Raw genomic sequence first — 22,944 nt, 5'->3', positions numbered from 1 at the left:
GGTATAACTATTAAACTCAGACCTTTTCTTTAAGGGGCTTCCTATCTAATCTAATTCCTATATAATAATAAAAAAAAAAATCAGTTGATTGGTGATAATTAAATAGAAACTGAACTGTTCATTTTAGAAACATAATGGTCATTTCCATTTATGTAAAATGTAAGAAATAATATTAATTTACTTGACCAATAAATGTTGAGAATAATTTATAGCACATATAGGATGATTTGTGGTGATAAAGTAATATTTGAAAAATTATAATAAAAGGGAACTTTTATTTGTGTATTTTTATGTCTCTTGCTGAAGAAAATTGCCTTGACATTTTTGCCAATAAGGTAAACTTTTTTTGTTTTTTTAATTTTTGGAGAGGAGAAATTGGTAAAAATAGAGCTCAATTTGATGGATTCTTTAGAAAAATCATTATTAGGATTATAGTGATTAGAATTTCTTTGGATATGTTTAAGAAGCTTAGATTAAGAGCCTATCACATGCATGGTAATGCACAAGAAATTATCCTAAAAGTGATTGTGCACTATGTAGAATGCCATGATTTTACAAAATAATTTTCTATTGATGTTAAAATGTGACCAGAAATGCTTATCTAAAACACGAACGACATCTGATATAAACTGACTTGACGGTTCTCTGGGACTGGAATTCTAGTTCTTACACCTACTCCCACTCATCCACCCACATCTATTGGACAAGTGCCTGGTTAAACAGATGGGCCTTGGACTGTGCTCTCAAAACAGGAAACCTCCACCTTTACTGAGCAAAACATTGGGTGAAAAATAGACTATGTTGTGTCATCGTGCTTCCAAGCATGATAATTTGAGTGAAACGCTACCATTTGTTATTGTCGTTTTTGGAAATACCTTTTTCCTTGTGAATGAATATTTGAAAATTAGAGGACTACAAATGGAGTCTCAAGGATCTGAAAAGCCTGTAGATAGGGAAGTAGTTCTCAGTCAAATATGAAAATAAAATATCAGCAGGAGTGTGAAATGCCATGCAGTTTTATAAATATATGTAGCTATGATTTTAGAAAATGTTGGGATTAGCCAAGGGACATGGATCGATGAAATTTCCACCATTCACTAAGGGGCATGAGACCAAAAGAAAAATTTAAACATTTTTCCTCTTGCCCTTTCAACAAGTTAACACTTCAACATTTACAAAGCTTGATTTGGGGCAGGATTTTAAGTCCTGGCTACTCTCTATATGAATGCAGCACACTTTCTCACTGGGAAGTCAGAGGGATTTGGAGACCTGAGGTGATATGTGGCAAATGACTTTATGACATCAGAAGTGAGTTTTTTTTTACAGTTGAGTAATAGCATTGCTATTTAGTCCATGTTTGTGGCAAAAGTACTGAGGGGAAGGCAAGAGCCACAGTTAGACAGCCCTGTGCTTGGAAGGGAGCCCTCGAGGCACAGTGGTTAAGAGCTAGGCTGCTAAGCAAAAGGTGGGCAGTTTGAATCCACCACCTGCTCCTTGGAAACCCCATGGGGCAGTTCTTCTCTGTCCTGTAGGGTGCCTATGAGTCAGAATCAACTCGACAGCAACGGGTTTAGAGGTACTTGGAAGAAGTGAACCCCTTGCGGCTCAGTGGTTAAACACTTGGCTGCTAAGCGAAAGGTCCCGGTTTGGAGCCCATCAGCTTCCACTCAGAAGAAAGATGTGGTAGTTTGCTTCCTTAAAGATTACAGCCATGGAAACACTATGGGGGTAGTTTTACTCTGTCCTACAGGGTCGCTATAAGTTGGAATCAACTGGACAGCAATGGGTTTGGGACTTTTTGGTACTTGAAATATTGTCATGCACAAGATTTGATGTTATAATATTGACATATTGTAAACACCTTTAAGGGCGTTTGCTCTCCATGCATTTTCATGATTTCATGGTATCCTCTATAGTGTTTCAGTAATCAGCAAGCCATCACATATTTAACCTCAAAGAACTATGGGTTTGGTAATGTTTATTGATGGACTCATTAAACTGTGATATTTGCTCCTAGTTTGTGGCAATGTGGGTCTGTGGACAGCTCACTGCAATTGAACTTGAAGACCTCTCGCTCCTCTTTCTTAAATGATTTATTTACCCTTTTGTTAGCTCATTTTCTTCTCAAAGAAGGGGAACTTGTTTGCCACCTAATTTCCTTATATTGCTGCAGGATAGTTTTATAATGGCATAAGATAATGCCTATGAAACATATGAACTCTATGCTATAAGGCTCAGTGCAACGTATACTGACTTTTGTTTTGCCAATTATTATTATGATAAGATAAACATACGCATAGGTCACTTAATACTTCGGCAGAAGCCTATGAGGAACTTTCTGAAAATTTGATCTCTTGAAAGAAAACAAATGGAATTATCTTGTACATTGCTTATTATTTAGTTTCTATAAATATTTGTGCTTGATTAATAAGACATGGATATGAAATGGCAGCATTGTTTTACAAAAATAAAAAGTAATATATCTGTTACTATCGAGTTGAAGAATCCTCACTGAAAAATGTCTTGAGATATTTTTGATCGATGATGTTTAATTTAATTAAAATTATCATTATAATTTCATGTAACATTGTCTTTTGAAATCATTGAAATTGCCTGTATAGCACTGTTCTATCTCTTCTTTCTAAAATGAAGAATCCAGAAGATTAATTTAGATACTGAATAGAGAATAAAAGGATCACAATATGTACTTCATTTTACTAGAAGGAAGTACATTATAAAAAGTCATTTAAAGATAAAAAAGAAAAAAATAGTAAAATATTTTAATTTTCATACTGTCATAAAAAAGTAATAAAGGCTATCTTTACATGAAAGTCCATTTTTTATATATGTGTATGTGACATAATCATTGCCAGCTTTTTCTTGAACTACTCTGGCATATTATGTATTTTATATATTATTTAATGTCTTTTTCTCTCTTTTTTTTTTTTTTTGAACAGCAAATGGCAGCCTTCTTGGAGGAGGAGGGGGTGAGTCCTGAACATCACTTAAAATAGATTTTTATTACTCACAAAACACAAGATGTTTAGTAAGTTCAGTGAAACTTTAAAGAAAATTAATTTTGCTATAGTCATCAACCACAAACATGACTTCCAGGAAAATAATGTGTAGTAGAAATACGTTAAGTTTGCCTAAATGTTATTTTAATCAACATCAAATATGTGGAATGCTGTTTTTCTTCTAGTCAAGCTTTGTATTTCTACCCTTGGCATAAGTTGTAACAGGTATAAACTAATGAGGTGAACACACATAGAGTGGATGACAGTCACTGTTTTTTGTTTGTTTGTTGTTGTTGTTTGTTTTTTATGAATTCTAAAACAACAGTACATCTAGGGGCATGTGGTTTCTTTTGCCACCATAATGTTATTCTTTTGCTTTTCATGATTTTGTAGCTTAAGAGCTTCATATATCAGCCATTTACTGTGTAAGACACAAAAGAAATTAGTATTGGCACTTTGCTTTTTCTTCGTGAATTTAGAGGAGAAAGGAAAAGAAAGAGGTCAAAATAAGACGAGAAAGAGAGAGACTCCTGTCCAGGAAATATTTTTGATACTAAAATTTTGTAACTAATTATTATTTTTATTTCTAGGTTGGAAGATGAAAGCTTTCCTAGCCCCAGTCTGTATAATATAGTGGGAAAGAATAAAAGTATACAATCGAATAGGGTTTTTATCATTTAAGATCCCAAACCCGTTGTTGTCAACTCCCTTCCGACTCATAGCAACCTTGTAGAACTGCCCCATAGGGTTTCCCAGGTGCACCTGGCCGATTTGAACTGCCAACCTTTTGGTTAGCAGCAGAGCTCTTAACCATTGTGTCACCAGGGTCCCATTTAAGATCCAGAAGGACATAAATGAGTTTGTTGTCTATCTCACTTTCTCTGACTCTCACAGTTTCCCTTACCTTCTTGCTCTCTCGTTTCATTAACATGACTTTAAGTAGGTATGAATGTACAGAGCCCTAGGCTTTCAAAAAAATTTCCAGGCTTTCATCAGCATAATTTTTATTTGGAGATTAAAAATTTAACCATTGTTCCTATGTAAGAATCAGGTTTTTTTTTTTCTTCCTTAAACAGAATCTTGGAAATAGGAACAATAAAGAAGAGTAAAACTAAAAAGTGTTCTTCATATTAATACACGTCAATGTACATTTTATAGCAGAATATTAGGGAAAGAGCATGGGGTTTGAAGTTGGGACTTACAGTGTGGACACTGGGAAAGAGTAACTTAATATCGCTGAGCCTCAGTTTCTTCAGCTTAAACAATGGGGAGAATACTCACTGCCTAAAATGTTTGTTGTAAGAATTAAATGAAAATGTCTGGTATGTAACAGAGTAGTACAGGTCAGTAAATGTCTGTTTCTTTTCTTCTTTCCTAAGTTGCTTTAGAAAATATAAATCTATAGGATTTCTCATTGCACTTTTATTTTTTAGGAATTAGAAGAGAAATTTTTTTTTTTTCCTTAAGAATTGAATTCCCAGTAATTTTTTTCCTTCAGGTCACTTACAGAAGAAAATATTATTACAATAAATTGTCCACAGTGCTGATTTTCTTATAGTATTATATTAGTATTTAAAAAAAAAAACAACAACTAATACATGACCAAGTTAAAACAGCAGACAAATTAGCTAGACAGTTAATTTATGGTTTTTGATAATTTTTTTTTTACTGATTTGACTAATTATATTAGTTAAGATCACTTTAACCCCCCATAACAGAAAAATCCAAAATAATAGTGGCTTAAAGGAGATAGACGTATATTTATGTCTTATATACAAATAGTCTAGATGTTTGGCAGTTCATGGTGTCATCAAGGACCCAAGCATGGCTTCCATACTCAAGGTCGCCTCAGGGTCCATGATGGCTGCTGGAGTTCTTGCCATCAAAAGTATGGTATAGGTCAGGTGGAATAGAAAAGGTTCAGTCAGTTTTATTTAATCAGCTTTCCCTAACATCCCACACTATCCTTGAACATGATCAAATGTTCCTTTCCAGATTCTTATAGTCTTTTATTCCAAGAAGCAATGTGCTCACCAAAAATTCAGTGTTCTGTTTACCAAGGAGGAAGGAGAGTAAGCATTAAGGCAAGCAATGAGGAACCCTTGCCGTAGTGGTCACCTCGTATTGGTCAGCTACTTTGTTTTACTATGAGTCTGCATAGTTGGTGTGTGCAGAATGAACTCCAGTGACTTTGCTTATATTTCGTTATGGTTCCTCTACCCTTTGCAAGAAGATGCATTATGAATGTTTAGCCATCATAAAACATTCCAGACATAGGCTTGCTCAGTTTCCTGTTTACCCAAAGTATATACTCTACTGTCCCCCTCTTACATGGCTGATTTTGCTAATTGCAGTTATTTGCCATCATTTCTTATTTCTGACTTCTAAAATTAGTAACTCACCATCATCATAAAGATAGATTACAAGGATTTAAATTGGCTATAATTTCTTTCATTAAAATAGGTCATTGACAGGCTTAAATTCATTTATGCGTTTCTAGAGATGTCAAGATTATTCTAAAATACATGTCTGATTTTTGGGAAGCTGCATTTAAAAATTAAGGAACATTTTTAGCGTTCTCTGATTTCCGGCCCTTTGATTCTATGACAAATCTTTTTAGTCCTGTCAGTGATATTTGTAAAGTAATAGCTAGCAATCATCCAATAAGGAGCAACTGAGTTGATGTAATTCTCTTGGACTTAATCAACAGTTTCTTTTATTGACTTGAATTTGTGTCCCTTCCGAGGCCTCGAAAGAGAATAATTCTTTGATTGGTTAAACAATTTGATCGAGAAAATTTGATACCCCTTAACAAAAAATAATGGAAACTACCTTAAGTATCATTTTTTTCAGGTCCTCAGCTGGGCTTCTCCAAATTCTATTTAAGTAGTACTTGACTGTATATGGATCCCTGGTGGTGTAGTGGTTAAAAGCTTGACTGCTAACCAAAAGGTTGGCAGTTTGACTTCACTAGCTCCTTCTTGGAAACCCTGTCGGGTGTTTCTACTCTGTCCTATAGGGTCGCTATGAGTCAGAATCAATTTGACAACAGTGGGTTTGGTTTTTTTATTTTTTTGACTGTGTATAGAATATCACTGTATGGAAAATTATGTTTTAGGTAAAATCAGTATATGTCAAATTATATTACCCAGAAAGCTTAGTGTTTTGTTGTTCTTTTTTAGTCTTTATAACCCAAGAAGAGAGTTCTCCTAAAAGGAGATATTAAAAAGTGGCACAGATTATCCTTTTGGTTCTGATTTTAAAGTGAGAGAATCACCTCACTAAAGTGTGATTTTTATTGTTTGGACTAGAGGTAGTCTTTTTACTGAACTTTGGTGTCAATGACTGAAGTTCATTGTCCTGAAAATAGATGATAGGGCCATGTCCACCCAGTCATTTAGTAAAATTGATCATCTCTGTCTGTATTTCTTAGGTATGTCAAAGGCAGGGACAGGTACATACTAGTTGTTCAGTTAAGTATGTGGCTGGTTAACAGTAATTGGTTTCTTCTAAAAGTGAAGATACAAACAGATTTTGCCTCTCAGGCAGACTTTACAGGCTTTTGAAGTTCTATTAATCTTTTATAAGCTTTTCATCAGTATTAACCATTATTTTCAATACCACCCTGTATAACATCCTATATATATATAATACATTTTATCTACTCACTTAGTTCTTTTATATTAGTTAGGATAGGCTATGTTATGCAGTGGTAACAAATAAACAATTAAAATCTAAGTGGCTTAATAAAATGAAGTTTGTTTCCTGCTCACATGATAGCCTGAGTAGGAGTAGTGGCTTTTCTACTCAGGCTTGCCTTCAAATGGTAGCTCAGAGACCCAAACTGCTTCCATGTTTTTTAGCTTACTGTGAACTATGTGGCTGCTAAAGCTGTCACAGAACAGAGGAGACAGCTGGGTTATCTTGTGAGGTGTACTTAAACACCGGTTTTGAAAATGGCTTACATTACTTCTACTCATATTTTCTGGATTAGAATTCAGTTAAGTGACCCCCAACCTAACTGCAGGGGAGGCTGGGGAACATGGACTCTTCCAGAATTTTCGGGGAACAGGAAATTGTGTGACAAATACATGGCACCAGTGTCTCTGCCACAGTGCTCAAATGAGATCAGTGTTCTTACTTCTTATTACTACTGTTGTCATTCGGGAGAAAGATGTGGCAGTCTGCTTCCATGAACACTTACAGCCTTGGAAACCCTATGGGGCAATTCTGCTCTGTCCTTTAGGGTCACTATGAGTCGGAATGGACTCTACAGCAGTGGGTTTGGTTTGGGTTTATTGTTGTTATTATTTTAATCATTGAGAAAAATGAGACTTAGGGAGCTTTGGGGACTTCTTCAAGATAATCCAGTTTATTGGGGACAAAGGTAGAATGAGAGAACAGTGCTCCTAACTCCGACTCCACGGCTTTCTGTCTGGCTCTGTATTTTTTAATATATCTCTGCTTTCCAGTTTTGCTTTTTCTATGCACAGGTAGGTAATTCTGTTTACACCAAGAAAAATGAATAAGAACACAGGAAACCAAGGGGCTGAGTTATAGCTGAGGCCTTCCTTGGCTTATTTTCACAAGCCCCAAAAAAAAAAAAAATTTTTTTTTTTTTTTTACTGCTAATATGAAAGTGTATACAATGGTGCTGGCTTATGCTACCTTTGGATGGCTGCCCAGGTCCAGAAAACTTTTTGGTTTATTTGAGGTTCAGTCCTAGAAAACATTGCATTTTAAATACATGCCTGTCCATCATGAACAAGAATGTTTTACATGCACAAGGTCCTGTTATGTAATAAAAAGAACATCATTGCAACCAATCTCACTTTATGTCAAGAAGCAGAACTTGAAAAAAAAATCAGAATTAAAGAGTTAATTCTTCAATCCCTTTCAGATCACTACGTAATAAAAAGGAACAAAATTTACAACATTTACTTCAGATAATGCCTTTACCTTTCATTGACATAATAGTTTATATAAAACCAGAACCTGTTGAAAGAACCCAAACTGGACATTGCGTGTGGGTTTCACTTCCTCGTCCAGCCTGTCAGAGCTCCTGAGTGCTGATGCCTGAGGCATAATGTCAGGCATTTAAAATGACATGCCCTGACAGAATGGCAATTTTAGGCTGTTTTTTTTATACACATAACTTTGTACAATTGCTGTTTTAATTATAACCCACTGCCATCAAGTCAATTCCAACACATAGTGACCCCATAGGGTTTCCAGGGCCATAAATCTCTATGGAAGCAGACTGCCACATCTTTCCCTGCGGAGCCACTAACGGTTTTGAAATGCCAAACTTTCAGTTAGCAGTTGATTACTTTTATGTATGTGTGTGTGTGTGTGTGTACCAGTGCTGTTATTCTATTCTATACATCATTCACAGAGTGATTCTATAGCATGTTAATTTTAAATCTTTAAGTGCAAGCAAGAAGTACCGCTAAATACTCAGCACCAAATGGAATGCATGGGCAAGCCTTTTTTCTAGAACGGAAACAAAATCAAGCGTGGGAGCACAACACAGAACACCCTATGGCCTTTCCCACCTCTGAAACCTTTTTGCTCTCCTTGTGCCCCTTACCGTGGGCCCAAAGATGGATTTGACTCAGTAGCCTGGAGTTGTTAGCTGTTCTTCCTCTGGACTCTCCCATCCCTTGTTGGGCCAGCTCTACTTGCAGAGAGAATTCCTAGCACTTGTTTATTATTAATGTTCATTTATATGTTAAGACAGTTTGTGCAAGGTACCAAAATACCTGGTTGAAAAGCAGCATAATCATAAGATTATTTCACATCATTTAATGGACACAGTGCATCTCCACCCACCCATCACCTATTCCTACACACAGACACACCTATGTGCACAAGTTCACTCATTCATTCATATTCATTTATTCAACAAATTTGAGTTATTACTGTGTGCCAGTATTGATGATTATTGATTTGGCAACAGACACATCCATTCCTGTGACCAATCTGGTCCCTGTTTGGCTAAATTCTCTGAGAAATTTTAATTCCTTACATTCTTTCAGCTGTTCCAAGAATTCACCTTGCATGGGTCTTTTGAATTAAAATGATACTTTCACATCAATATAATAGGCATCCGTTCCTTTCTTAAAAGGCAGGACATATATCCTGGAAAGTCTATTGTCTTATTCATGTCTTATCATATTGCAGGTAGTTAGGTAGCTATGTCTTTCAATCAGGATATTATTGTTATTGATTTTTCTTGTTCAAACCTATGGGAAAACTTTTCAAATGCTAAAGTGCCAGGTAATGAAATTTGACATTCATTAAGAAATAAGATCAAAGACAAGCCTTAGGAAAAGTTATTAACTAGGTAAGGCTGTTGAGCTCTTAAACCTCATGCTTGAAAAAAAACAAAAAATCGACAATTAGAATTATGAGCAGTAAACTCCTAATATTTTACTTGATTTAGGTTTTTCGTTGAAAACAATGAATTGATTTTGTAACACCCTTCATTTTTAAAATATTATGACATAAAGAGAATAGGTTACTTAGAAATAGAAGTGTAGACATTAATACCATAACCTCTATTTCATATTTCATTAAAATAAATAATCGCTTTTTAGGTTCATAATTTTGTACACTGTTAAAGCTAATTGGTTCATTCTCTGACTTACTTAATTTCTTTAGCTTGTGGTTGTTCCATAAAGCCTTTGTGTTATCATTGTGTTAAATCTTCAGAAGAAATATTGTAAGAATATTTACTCTTAGTGTTCATGGCTGGGATTCAATTTGTTTTAAAATCTTAACTGATTTAAGTTAAAATAATATATCTCATTCTTGTCAAATTTTCCATTTAGTTATGTGAAGAAATACTCCGTGTTCGTTTTGGTAACTCTCTTGGATATTAATAATGTAAACAATTGGGACTTATAAAATTTTGAATAAAATAGTGATATTCTTCAAAAAAGATAATGTGATAACATGGGAAGTAATTTTTTTCATGTGTATATTACTAGAAAAGGGGAGGAAACAACAAGATTAAGAAGACTTTAGATTCTAGAAATTGACAGACTGAAAACCTTCCCACCACAAACACCCAAAAATTATGGATAAAATTCAATAAAAATTTGTTTGGAGGCTTAGAGTCCTGGTTTCATGAGACATCTCAGTTAAGCACCTAATATTTTTAGTGCTGCTATTCTAACTCCTAGTTCATTGTGCAGTGCCTGGGGTCTTAAAAGCTTACAAGCGGCTTACCAAGGCACAACAACTGGTCTCTGTTCACCTGGAGAAATAGAAGAAGAAGGAGAGTGGAATCGAAGGAGGAAATGGAATGTGTGGCTAATTGCCTCTGTGAACAACTGTCTCGGTTGCCATGAGACCAGAAGAACTGGATGGTGTTTGGCTGCCATTATTGAACATTTTGATCAAAGATTCTATAGAAGAATCTTTCATCAAAAGGGGGAAAATGCAAAAAGAATTTAAAATTCTCATGAAAACTAGAATTTCTGCAGCTATTGAGGCTAGATGAACCCCCAAAACTATTGTTTTGAGATAATCTTTAAATCTGAAACCAAAAATATCCCTTGAAGTTTTTTTTTTTTTTAAACAAACAATAATTCAGTTGAATTAGCAAAGAATGTCTGCCTTGAGCATTGTGCTCTTTTAAATAACTATCTGTATGGGATCAAACTGATAACGGTAGTTTGAAAGATTAGACAGGAAGCTTGGGGACTAGTGAGTTTATGTTAATTGGGGAGGAACAGTTCTGAAAAGGAGGGTGAGAATGGTTCCACAACTTGAAGAATGTAGCCAATGTCACTGAATTGTACATGTGGAAATTGTTAAATTGGTGTATGCTTTGCTGTGTATATTTTAAGCAACAATTAAAAAAGGAGTAAAATGTTAATTTAGTACAGTGGTGGGTCATAAGAAAAAAAATGGAAATCCTTGGGTTCCATAAATAAGAGAGGACTAAAAGCCAAAGTGAACTGAAGCCACCTTTGTGGTAGTATAGATGGTGATGGACGTATTGGACACAAGGGGCTAGGATATTAATTATCATTTGGGAATAGGATATTAGGCCAGTGTAAAGTAAGGGATTAGAACATAGACCATTACCTAAAGCCAGGACCATCAAATGGCCGTGCTGTCAGTGGAAGTGTGGGCTTGAAAAATTTCCCAGCTTTCTTAGGAGGATTCATCTAAGGTTTAAAATTCTGGGCCTGCAACTTTTTTGAGTTTTGTACTCAAGTTTATAAAATACATGTGTCTGAGAATCTCAAACCCCAGAAATTAACATAGAAATTATTTCTAGGGGTTACTATTAGAGGTAAATTAAAATCACCCTAGAGGTAAATACTTATTGCCTAGATCACAGGGTATTCTCAAAAAAGAAAAAGCCCTGTCCAAATGGGCACATTATTGAAAATACTAAACACATGAGGAATTTTGTAGGAGAAAAACCTGAAACTACCTTAGCCAGGTGATCAAGGTCAACGTAAACAGTAATAAATCATGTTGATGGTATGTATCATTGACATGATCTGATGAAAATGGTGCTCTGGATCTTCCTCCCAAAAACCTATAACCCTAGTATAATTATAAGAAAAACACCAGACAAATTCTATTAGAGCTGTATCCTGCAAAATGTTGTTGTTGGGTGCCATTGATATAATTCCAACTCATAGCAATGCAAAGTGACAGAGTAGGATTTTCTTGGCTGTAATCTCTATGGAAGCAGATTACTGGGTCTTTTTCCTTCAGAGCCAGTGGGTATGTTTGAACCATCAACCTTTCAGTTAACAGCTGAGTACCTACCCATTGTGCCACCAAGGACTCCTACAAAATACTTGACCTATATTCCTCAAAACTGTCAAGATCATCAAAAACAAGGAAAGTCTGAGAAACTGTTGCAGTTAAGAGAAGCCTAAGGAGACATGACAAATAAATGTAATGTAGTATCTTGAATAGAATCCCAGAAGAGGAAAATATCTTAGATAAAATTAAGGAAATCCAAATATACTATAAACCCAAACCAAACCTATTGCCATTGAGTTTGAGTTGATTCTGATTCATAGCGACTCTATAGGACACAGTATAATTGCCCCACAGGGTTTCCAAGGAGCGGCTGGTTGATTCAAACTGCTGACCTTTTGGTTAGCAGCCAAACACTCAGCCTTTGTGCACCAGGGCTCCAAATATACTATAGCCCAATAGAAACTCTGGTGGTGTAGCAGTTAAGTGCTACAGCTGCTAACCAAAATGTAGGCAATTCGAATCCACCAGGCACTCCTTGGAAACTCTGTGGGGTGGTTCCACTTGGTCCTATAGGGTCACTATGAGTCCGAATCGACTCAACAGCATTGGGTTTTGATGTTAAAAAAAAAAAAAAATAGTTAACAATAATGTGTCAGTGTTGATTCATTAATTGCAATAAATGTGTCATACTAATTTAAGATGTTAATAAAGGAGACACTGAGTGTGAGGTATATGGGAACTCTGTACTGTCTTCTTGATTTTTCTATAAATCTGAAACTGTTCTAAAAATAAAGTCTATTATAAACACACACATACACACAGAATCAGTTCAAAATGAACTCCAAATATGCACAAGTCGGCAGATATGGTAAACATCAGGATTAAACTCCCATAACCTAAGGTAGCTAGATAGTATCCTAAAACAGAATATACAATTTCAATACATGTGTTTAACGTGATTTAAGATATAAAATAGGGAATCCAAACCATAAGAAAATTATAAAATACTATGGATAAAAAGAGGCAGATGTGAAAAAGAAATGAATAGGAATAATAGAAATGAAAAATTGTGGACTTGAAATTTAAAACTGAAAATAGATTTATAACATCAGATTAGACATAAGAGAAGAGAGAATTAATGACCTGGAAGATAGCTGTGTCGAAAATTACCCAGAATACATCACAGCGATATAGAGATGAAAAATATGAAAGGGAGATTGAGTGACAAGGAAAATAGGAGAATGGCCAACATATATAAAATGGGAATTCCAGAAAATGAAGAAAAATATTTCAGGAAAGGCAATATTTTAAGATATAGTAACGAATAATTTTCCACAATTGCAAAAGACACAGATTTTCACATAGAAGTCACATATAGGGAGACAAATTAAGTTAAATATAGCAGTGGGCACATTATAGAGAAGGCATAGAAGATAAAATAGACAAAAATTTTTAAAGATACCATAAATAAAATATATCCTATAAAGAGACATCTATTAGCCTAGCAGTTAACTTATCAGTAGCAATAGATGATAGAAGGCAATGGTATTGATAGTAATATCTGAGAGAAATTCATATCAACCCAGAATTCCTTACCCACAAAAAATATCATTCAGTAGTGAGGCAAAAAAACAGACATTTTCAGATATATTTTTTTTAAATTATTAATCATGGACTCTTATTGAAATAACTACCAAAATACAAACTTGATTAAGAAGAAAATCAAAGTCTTCCCCCAAGAAGTTTGGTTTTCCAAGTTGGCTATATTATTATTTTTAAAGTTTTTAATGTAGAAAAATGTAAACACACATGTAAAGAAAATAATATAATGAATCCCATTTTTTTATCATGCAGCTTCAACAATTTTTCACTCATAGCCAGTCTTGTTTCATCTATACTTTTATCTGAACACACATGCAGATAATTTTGAGGCAAATTGAAAAATCATGTCATTCCATCTGTAAATATTTTGATATGCATTTCTAAAAGAGAGGGGCTACATTTTTCTCCTTTTTATTTTAACGTAACACACATACCGTTTTCAAATGTAAAACCAAAACAAAACAAAAATTCCTAATATCATCTAATATCCAGTTAATGTTTATGTTACTCTTATTGTCTTATATATATTTTTTACAATATAGTTGATTGAATTGGGATACAAATAAGGCTTTTACACTGCTTGGTTGGTATACCTTTTGTGGCCCTTTTAATGTATGGATTCCACCTACATATCTCAATGTGTATCTCTAAAAAGTAGTCTCTGTTTATGCTCTCAGCTAGATGCTCATAAGCTAATTTATTTCCATTTTGCTTTTAATTTTTAGGGCTTGCATTTTAAAAACTTAGTTTTATAGTTGGTAAATATTATTTTATACTACTTTTGTGTATTTGTTTCACAATTAATGTTTGGGAAAAAAAATTGAGAGAAACATTTAGATAAGTAAAGCATGCCCACAGATAGTAATAAATAAATGCAAAACAAACAATGGAAGCCCTCTTTTTAGATGTATAAATGTCTTGGTAAAAATTGTGGGCTTTTGTGATTATTCCCTCTGTGTTTGGCTAGCTAAATGATACCTTAATGATTAAAAGCACAGATCATATCTCAAGACAAATGATGTAGAGTTAGGAAGTACTTTACACAGCTGCCAGGATATGCCTATTAAAAAAAAACAAAAAAACTTGTTGCTGTTGAATCTATTCAAACTCATAGCAACCCTGGAGGACAGAGTAGAATTGCCCCATAGGGTTTCCAAGGAGTACCTGGTAGATTTGAACTAGTGACCTTTTGGTTAGTAGCCATAGATCTTAACCAGTACTCCACCAGGATTTTCTATATATCTACCTTTTATAGTATAATGCTTATATAGCTTACCTACTTGTATTAAAAGCAAAATCATTGCAAAACTCTAAAAAAGAAACATTTATCAAATTCTAGCTTTAAATATTTATCCTTTGCCCCCAAAGAGTCTCAGAGTGTGACCTGTAAGGGCACAGTAGGAAATAAAAGCCCAAGGAAAATATTTCAGGCCAAGCCTCTTGTGTTCTGGGACCTCTAAACTATATTCTTCAATTTATGGGGGAGGATGGTTTTCATAACTATGTCTGTTATGGATCAACCTTAATAAAAGGTGATGCATTTTTCTGAAAGCCACTTCTATAATCTTTTCAACTTTGGCACTGTTAAGAATCCTATTCTGTCATTTGGAGCTGCTTTCATACCCCTAAACTGAAGACATAACGGTGTAGGAGGGAATAAGCCTGGTCAGTTTTCAATGGCAAAAATTCCAAGGAGCTCCTAGGGTTTCACTCACAATCACCGTGGACCCATGGAGAGGTCTACTTAGAAGGCCCCTTTGCTTTACATGGTCACTTATTGCTGCAGCTCTGTCTTTGGCTTAAGTCATTAATTACTAATTATTTTTTTCATGAGTTAGGGCAAATCAGTATTTTGTGTCCTGGCTACCTCCCCTGGAATGATGACTATAATGATAAATATAATTCAGAGGTGGAATAACTAATTGCTCATTATGAAGTGCCTTTCAAATAAAAATGCTAGATAGATAGTTATTACTATAGTTGTCATCATTATTATCATTGCAATCTAAAACTGAAAGATTTAGCCCTGGATAATTGTAAGATATGGTGTTGTTATATCCAAATAAAGGGGAATAACCTGAATTGTTGGATAACAAAAATCCAAATAAATGTGGTAAAGAAGAATTTCTTTTGAGGGAAGATAATATAATCATATTATTTATGCTTAACCACAAATGAGCTCAAGAGTATTACATATAAATATAGGTTATATACACAAATAAAGATTATTGGAACAGTAGCTTATTTAATCTTATACGATAGTGCCCAAGCCAAGCCCAGTGCCGTCGAGTTGATTCCAACTCATAGCGACCCTATAGGAGTGGTGGTTATAAGGAAGCTTTCTTTCAGGTACTTAAATGTCTAGAGTCAGAAATTATTATATCCTAGAATATGTGATATACCAGCTTCATGCAACATTACCAAGCCAGGAGGTGAGCTGAAAACATCACTTAGGGCAGGACAGGGACTGAGGAAAGAGGAACCAAAAACAATAGCATTTCCCTATTCAGGCAAAAGAACAGAATCGATGAACCACAGAATGTATATGTCTGGAAGGCAGCTGACCTGGAAAAGGAACGCAGGGAAGGAGGAACCCAGAAGAAGCCTGTTGGGCACCAAGAGGAGGTGGGTTCTGCAACTTGAGAGTGGCGGGGAAGACCAGGCAGAGGCATCTATCCTGAGTCTGAGTCTGAATGGCAGCAGGGGAGACCTGGGCAACAGTCTGGAGCCCAGGGGTCAGCACTGAGTTGGTATCTAGACCCAAGTCTGAAGAGGTGACACAAATCAGGCTCTAGCTCAGAGGAGGGTTGAGGCTGCTTGAGTATTTCCATCTCCAGACTGGTGTTGGAAGCAGGGCTAAACAGAACTTAGGTGTGGGAAGCATAAATGGACTCAGTTCTGGACAGCAGGGAGGGAGAAGCAGGGGGCCTGAGAGATGCAGAATATTGGGGCATTCTCTAGGAGAGGATGAGCAAGAGGTGATGTGTCAGGAGATCGTAGTTAAAACTCTGCTCCTGCCTCAAGGTTATTTCTGGCAACAAACAGATCAAACAAATAGCTGCAAGAGGTACAAAGCCCTCCCCTGGGCTAAACAGCCACCACTTTCTGTGGTTTCCTAGAGGCTGAGCACAGCTAAGGCGTCGTACTTACAAATATGGTATAATGTCCAGGCCTGCAGTGTCAGCTGTGCAGGACATGGACCAAGAAGACATTTGCAAAGCTTGGGTTTCTTTTCCACTGTAGTTGGAAAAAGCATAATTCACTAGTTCAGTTTTGTTAAACATGGAGTAATTCTACATCTCCATTCATCCAAACCCCGTACCCCACTTAGACGAACTCCAAATCATACTTCAGATCTTCACTTATCAATCCTCCAACAAGTCCCTCTGCATGCCCCAGAGAGATTAGGACCACCACCCTCCCTGCTGTGTCTATCTAATATAATGTGTTTTCTTATGTAACTGTCTCTTCTATTAGATTACAGGTTCCATGATGGCATGGACTGTCTTGTTTATTTGTTGTACTCTCAGAACCCTGCAGTGAACCTGACATATAGTAGGCATCTGACAATTAGTTGTTGAATGGATGAATAAAGGAATGATCATAATAACTGACCTTTATGGGGTGTTGACTGTGCTATTTTTAGTCCCATTTTACAGAAGAAAGATCAGAAGCTCAGAGAGGTTAGGATGACAAAATATTGGCAGATCCAAATTTTTAACTGTGACTCTCCAACTCCACATTCCCATCTTTTAACCAGCGTGCTATGGATTTATGATTTAAATTAACCTGGATTATTTAAGAGAATAAAGGTGTAGCCATAGATTTATCTGTCTCCAAACTCTCCTTTTCTGATTTTTCTGAGTAACATACTTTCTTCCCCAACTCCCATTTCTTATCTTTCTAACTCTGATTCCCTAGAAATAATATACCCCTCAGAGTTATTTTCTGGGAATAGAAAAATCACCAGTACTAAAAGAGGAATTTCTAGGCTCACCTGTCCTTCTGTCTGAGAAGAGTCCCTCAGTTTGAATAAGGTACAGTAGCCATTCTTTCCTTATACTTCCTCCTGATCAAATACCCTGGGAGGTCACAAGTCAAATAAGATATTTTGGAGTAGCCTAGTCCCTAGTCCCTAGCTCAAGAAAAAGAATTTTCATATAATCCCAGAGGCCCCCACATCATAACTTGGTGATATTTCATTTATTGATAGCCCCATTGAACTCAGAACTTGTGAGTACACAAATAAAGGACATTAGCCATTGTAATGTTGCCCCTTATTATTGTTAGTAGTAGTGACAAGGTGTATATGGAGCTGGTAGTGGCACAGAAGGAGTGTAGGCTCCCATGGCTGAAACCTATTTGAGTTGTTAATATAACTGGAACAAAGAACAAAACTTAAAAGTGAAAGGATCTTATGTTAAACAAGGCAGTAATTTTGCTATGTGGGGAATTAATAAATAAACCAACTTTCTCTATGTCTTCACCGGCAGTGGTAGAGGTGGTGGAAAAGAAAGTGCAAGGGAAGTGGGCCATAAAGGAAGGGCTTATCTGGGGATGAAAGTCAGATTTTGGAAAGCCTGGTATGTAGTGGTTAAGAGCTCTGGCTGCTAACCAAAAGGTTGGGAGTTCGAATCTACCAGGCACTCCTTAGAAACCCTATGAGGCAGCTCTGCTCTGAACTATAGGTTTGCTGTGAGTTGGAATCGACCCAATGGCAGTGGGTTTTTTTTTTTTTTTTTAAATCAGGGGAAACTGTCAATGATTTAAGTACAGTTGAGCAGACATTCATCACCTTTAGGTATAATTCTTTCACCTGGAAAGTAGATAAGTATTTTTATGTGATATCCACATGTAGGTTGTTAAGATGGATTGTAACACAGGCTGTGTGTATCACTGGACTGCCTTCCTAAAGGGTGTTGCTATTATTTACAGATTTTCCCCTTCCAGTTTCAGTTTTTCATCAGTAAAGGTGTGATCCATTCATTGCCAGCATAATATAGTGGTTATGAGCATAAATCCTAGAGCCAAACCCAGCCAGTATACTCATCAGTTGGTTTATCTTGTACATCTACTTACTTAATCTCGCTATGTTTTAGTTTCCTCATCTGTAAAATCGGATAAGAATAGTGCCTGCTTTACAGAATTGTTATGAAGATTAAAAATTAACATTTGTAAAGCAGTTATAGCAATGTCCAGAGCACAATAAACTCTGTATTAGTGTTTATTAAATAAAATAGAGTATACACAAATCAGAACTTACAAAACAAATTAAAGAATGATTATTTTTTCTGAGAAATGCAAAAAATTCAGCAAAGGATAATATAACATATATATATTTACAATACTCAAATTTGTGAGTATTTTGTCACTTTTTTGTGGGGGGTTCAACAAACAGAAGTTTATTCTCACAGTCTAGTAGGCTAGAGGTCCAAATTTTGGACGTCAGCTCCAGAGGAAGTTTTTCTTTCTCTGTTGGCTCTGGAGGAAGGCCCTTATCATCAATCTTCCCCTGGACTAGGAGCTTCTCTGTGCAGGAACCTCAGGTCCAAAGGATGTGCTCTACTCCCGGTGCTGCTTTCTTGGTGTTATGAGGTCCCCATGTCTTTCTGCTCGATCCTCTCTTTTATATCTCTTAAAAGAGATTGCCTTAAAATACAACCTAATCTTGTAGGTTGAGTCCTGCCTCATCAACGTAACTGCTGCTAATTCCATCTCGGTAACATCATAGAGACAGGATTTACAACACATAGGAAAATCATGTCAGATGACAAAATGGTAGACAATCACCCAATACTGGGAATCATGGCCTAGCCAAGTTGGCAGACATTTTTGAGAGAAACATAACACATGCCAGGAGAGAATAGCGGAGAAAACCAGGGGCTTTCACCTAGAGCCCCTCCCCCTCAGGAGCTCACTCACAGAGTAGGGATCGTTACTCCTGGAAAAGTGGGATACTGAAAATCCTATCATGCACAGTTCTTCTCTGGTACATACAGGGTTGCCAAAAGTTGGAGTTGACTCAGCTGTAACTGGTTACCTTGGTTGGTTCCCAGCTCTGACGCAGTGGTGCAAGGGTTCTGCCCAGGGAAGACACAGGCTATAAGACAAAGAGGTCTACAGCTCTGCCTGAGAGACTAACTTTATTTGGAACAGAATATGGAGAACTTCATGCCAATGGGTGTTGTCTAAAATCGTAGAAATATTGGTGCAGAGCAATTAAGAGATGCTAGTAGCTTTTTTTTTTTAGTAGCTCCATACTGTTTTGATTGGCCCAGGCACCACACACACACACACACACACACACACATATGTGTATATCACCAATACTCAGAAATTTGTGAGGATTTTGTCACGTTTCTTAAATAAAAGACATAAGACATTATAAATAAAGTTGAAGTCCTCTTTGATTTTTTTCCCAGTTTTATTTCTCCTCCACAAAAGAGACAATCATTATCATGCATTTGATATGCACCTTTCTGTCAATTTGTCATAGTTCTATATTCATATGTATCCATAAACAACAGGTAATATTGGCTTTTTTTTTTTTTTTTTTTGGTTAAACTTGCATAAATGCATTATATATTATAGGCATTCTGCAGTTTTTTTTTTTTCCACTAACCATTGTTTAAATATTTATTCATATGGGTATTAAAAAAAAAAAAAAACCTGTTGCCTTTGAGTCAATTCCAACTCATAGCGACCCTATAGGACAGAGTAGTGCCCTCTAGGGTTTCCTAGGAGCTGCGGCTGATGGATTCCAACTGCGAGCCTTTTGGTTAGCAGCTTGAGCTCTTAACCACTTTGCTACCAGGGTACCCGCATGGTATAGAGGTTATTAAAAATTACTAAAATGACACTTTTGGTTAAATGCAGGATGAGTTTATGCCTTTAAAATGCAGTGTTATAAACCATGTAGCTTTTAAGGAACAAGCATACTAAAGAAGAAACAAATAAACAAATTTTCTAATATAGCCAGGTCTTTTTAGTTAAGTCAATAGGCAGTATCTCTGATTGTCCCCAGATGTAATAGCAGACAAAGAATTTAAAACAGCTATTTTTCTTATTAAAGGAGCTCCGGTGGCACAACAGTTAAGCATTCAGCTGCTAACGAAAATATTGGTGGTTTGAGCCCACCCAGGGCTCTGTGGAAGAAAGGCTGGTGATCTGCTTCCATAAAGAGTACAGCCTAGAAAACCCTGTGGGGCAGTTCTACTCTGTTACATGGGACCTACCCCATGACACACAACAACAATAAAATTATAAATATATCCAAAGAGCAAAAGGAAACCACATTTAAAGAATTAAAGGAAGTATGACAAAAATGAGTCAACAAATAGAGATTCTTGGTGAGGACACAGAAATTATAAAATTCTGGAGTTAAAGAGTATAAAAAAAAAAATAGTAACTGAAATTTAAGAAGTTATGAGAGGGTCTCAATAACAGATTCAAAACAGCAGAAGAATGAATCAGTGAACTTAAAGATATATCAATCAAAATAATCCAATGTGAATAATGGAGAGAAAAAATAGTGAATAGAGCCTCAGAGAGTTTGAGGCAACAAGTGTACAGATATATCTGTATTGGGTGTCCCATAAAGAGAGAAGACAAAAGAACAGAATAAATGGTTGAAGAAATGATGGCCCACATCTTCTCAAAATTAATGAAAAAATAGTAATCTACAAACTGAGAATTCAAAGAAACATAAGTAGAATAAATATAAAGAGATCCACACAACAGTAAAGCTATTGAAAGAAAAAGGCAAAGAGAAGATTATGAAATTAGTAAGATAAAATACGTCATGTACACAGGAGTGTCAATATGATTAATGGCTACCTTGTCATCTGATACAATAGAGGCCATGTGCAGGGAAATGAGGTATTTAAATTGCCAACAGGCAAAAAATAAACTTCCAACAAAATAATCCTTAAAAAAATGAAGGTGAAACAAAGAAACTCCCAGATAAACAAAGACCCACACCTTTCTTTTAAGAAATAGCAAAAAAAAAAACAAAAAAAAATCTTCAGGCTGAAAGAAAATGACACCAGATTGTAACATAAAACCACAGAAAGAAGTGAAAAACACAATAGGAAATATGTATATGAAAGACCCTATAAATATATTTTTTTCTTATTTCTTCTCTTAACTTATTTAAAAGGTATGAGTGTATAAAGCAACAATTATAATACTATATTGTTTGGTTTATAATAAACACAGATATACTATATATGACAATAGCACACAGCGGGAAAAGAGAGGATAAAGTTTTTATATTTTACCAAAATGATGTTTATTAACCAGAAATAGATTACAATAAATAAGAATGTATATTGTAATCTCTAAAGCAACCATGAGGAAAATAACTAAAAAAAAATAATAATTAAAAAAAATCAGCAATGGAATTAAAATGGTACAGTAAAAATTGTATTTGATGCAAAAAAAGTAATATAAGTGGAAGAAGGGAAAGACAGGAGACATATAGAAGACAAATAGCAAAATAGCACAGATAAATTCATTCATATTAATAATTACTTAAATGAGATCTTAACACCCTAATCAAAGGTAGAGATTATCAGATTGCATAAAAGCATCATTCAAAGACAGAAATAAGTTGAAAGTAAAAAACAAAACAAAAAATCACCACTGCCATCAAGTACATTCTGGCTCCTAGAGACCAATAGGACAGAGTAGAACTGCCCCACATGGTTTCCAAGGCTGTAAATCTTTACTGAGGCAGACTGCCACATCTTTCTCCTGCAGAGCAGCTAGTGGGTTTCAACTGCCAACCTTTCGCTTAGCATCTGAGCACTTAACCACTGCTCTTGAAAGTAAAATGGTTGAAAAAGATATACCATGTAAGCATAAGAGAGTTGGAGTGGCTGTATTAGTATAGGACAAGTTAGTATTTCACGTAAGAAATGTTTCTAGAAACAAAGAGGGATAATTCATGATGAAGACAAGGTCCATAAATCAGGAAGATAAAACAATTGTGTGTGTGTGTGTGTGTGTGTGTGTGTGTAGTAACAAGAGCTCAAAATACATGAAACAAAATCTAACAGGAGTGAAAGGAGAAATAGAGTATTCTCCTTGGACTGGGCAGTGTTTCATTCTGTTGTATATAGGTTCGCTATGAGTCAGCCCCTAAGAACATGACAACATTGTCAATAAGCAAAAGAACAAGTAGATGTAAAATCAGCAAGGCATAGAAAACTTGAACACTGCTATCAACAAACTCCACCTAAATGATGTGTAAAAACACTGCACTCAATGATTGTAGAATATACATTCTTCTCAAGGATACATAGAAAAATTTTCAGGATGGTCAATAGGCTAAATGAAGCAAGAACAGTGAGAGAGAGAGAGAAAGAGCACGCACAATTATCAAGAACGAGAATGAAAGAGAAGTCATTACTACTGACGCTAAAGAAATTAAAATGATTAAAAGAGACTATTATGAACAACTTTATGCTAAAAAAAAATTAGCCAACTTAGATTAAATGAATAAATTCATAGAAATATATAAGTTACCAAAACTGACTCAGAAAAACATCTAAAATCTGAATAAACCCATGAGAGGTAAAGGGATTAA

The 22,944-nt window shown here is 35.6% G+C and overlaps 1 protein-coding gene across 2 annotated transcripts in view; it reads left to right on the top strand.

The window, feature by feature from the left end:
• LOC135228593 (ADP-ribose glycohydrolase MACROD2-like) overlaps window positions 1-22,944 on the top strand; it is a 768,396-nt gene that overhangs the window by 539,609 nt on the left and 205,843 nt on the right. For both annotated transcript variants that reach the window (XM_064275763.1, XM_064275762.1), the window contains exon 4: window positions 2,958-2,987. In XM_064275763.1, the coding sequence (XP_064131833.1) occupies window positions 2,958-2,987 (30 nt within the window). The remainder of the gene's footprint in view (window positions 1-2,957; window positions 2,988-22,944) is intronic.

This window comes from Loxodonta africana, chromosome 24 (assembly GCF_030014295.1).
Source record: "Loxodonta africana isolate mLoxAfr1 chromosome 24, mLoxAfr1.hap2, whole genome shotgun sequence".
Taxonomy (NCBI): domain Eukaryota; kingdom Metazoa; phylum Chordata; class Mammalia; order Proboscidea; family Elephantidae; genus Loxodonta; species Loxodonta africana.
Note: the sequence above shows the minus strand (reverse complement) of the source record. Positions and strands in the feature narration are given on the sequence as shown.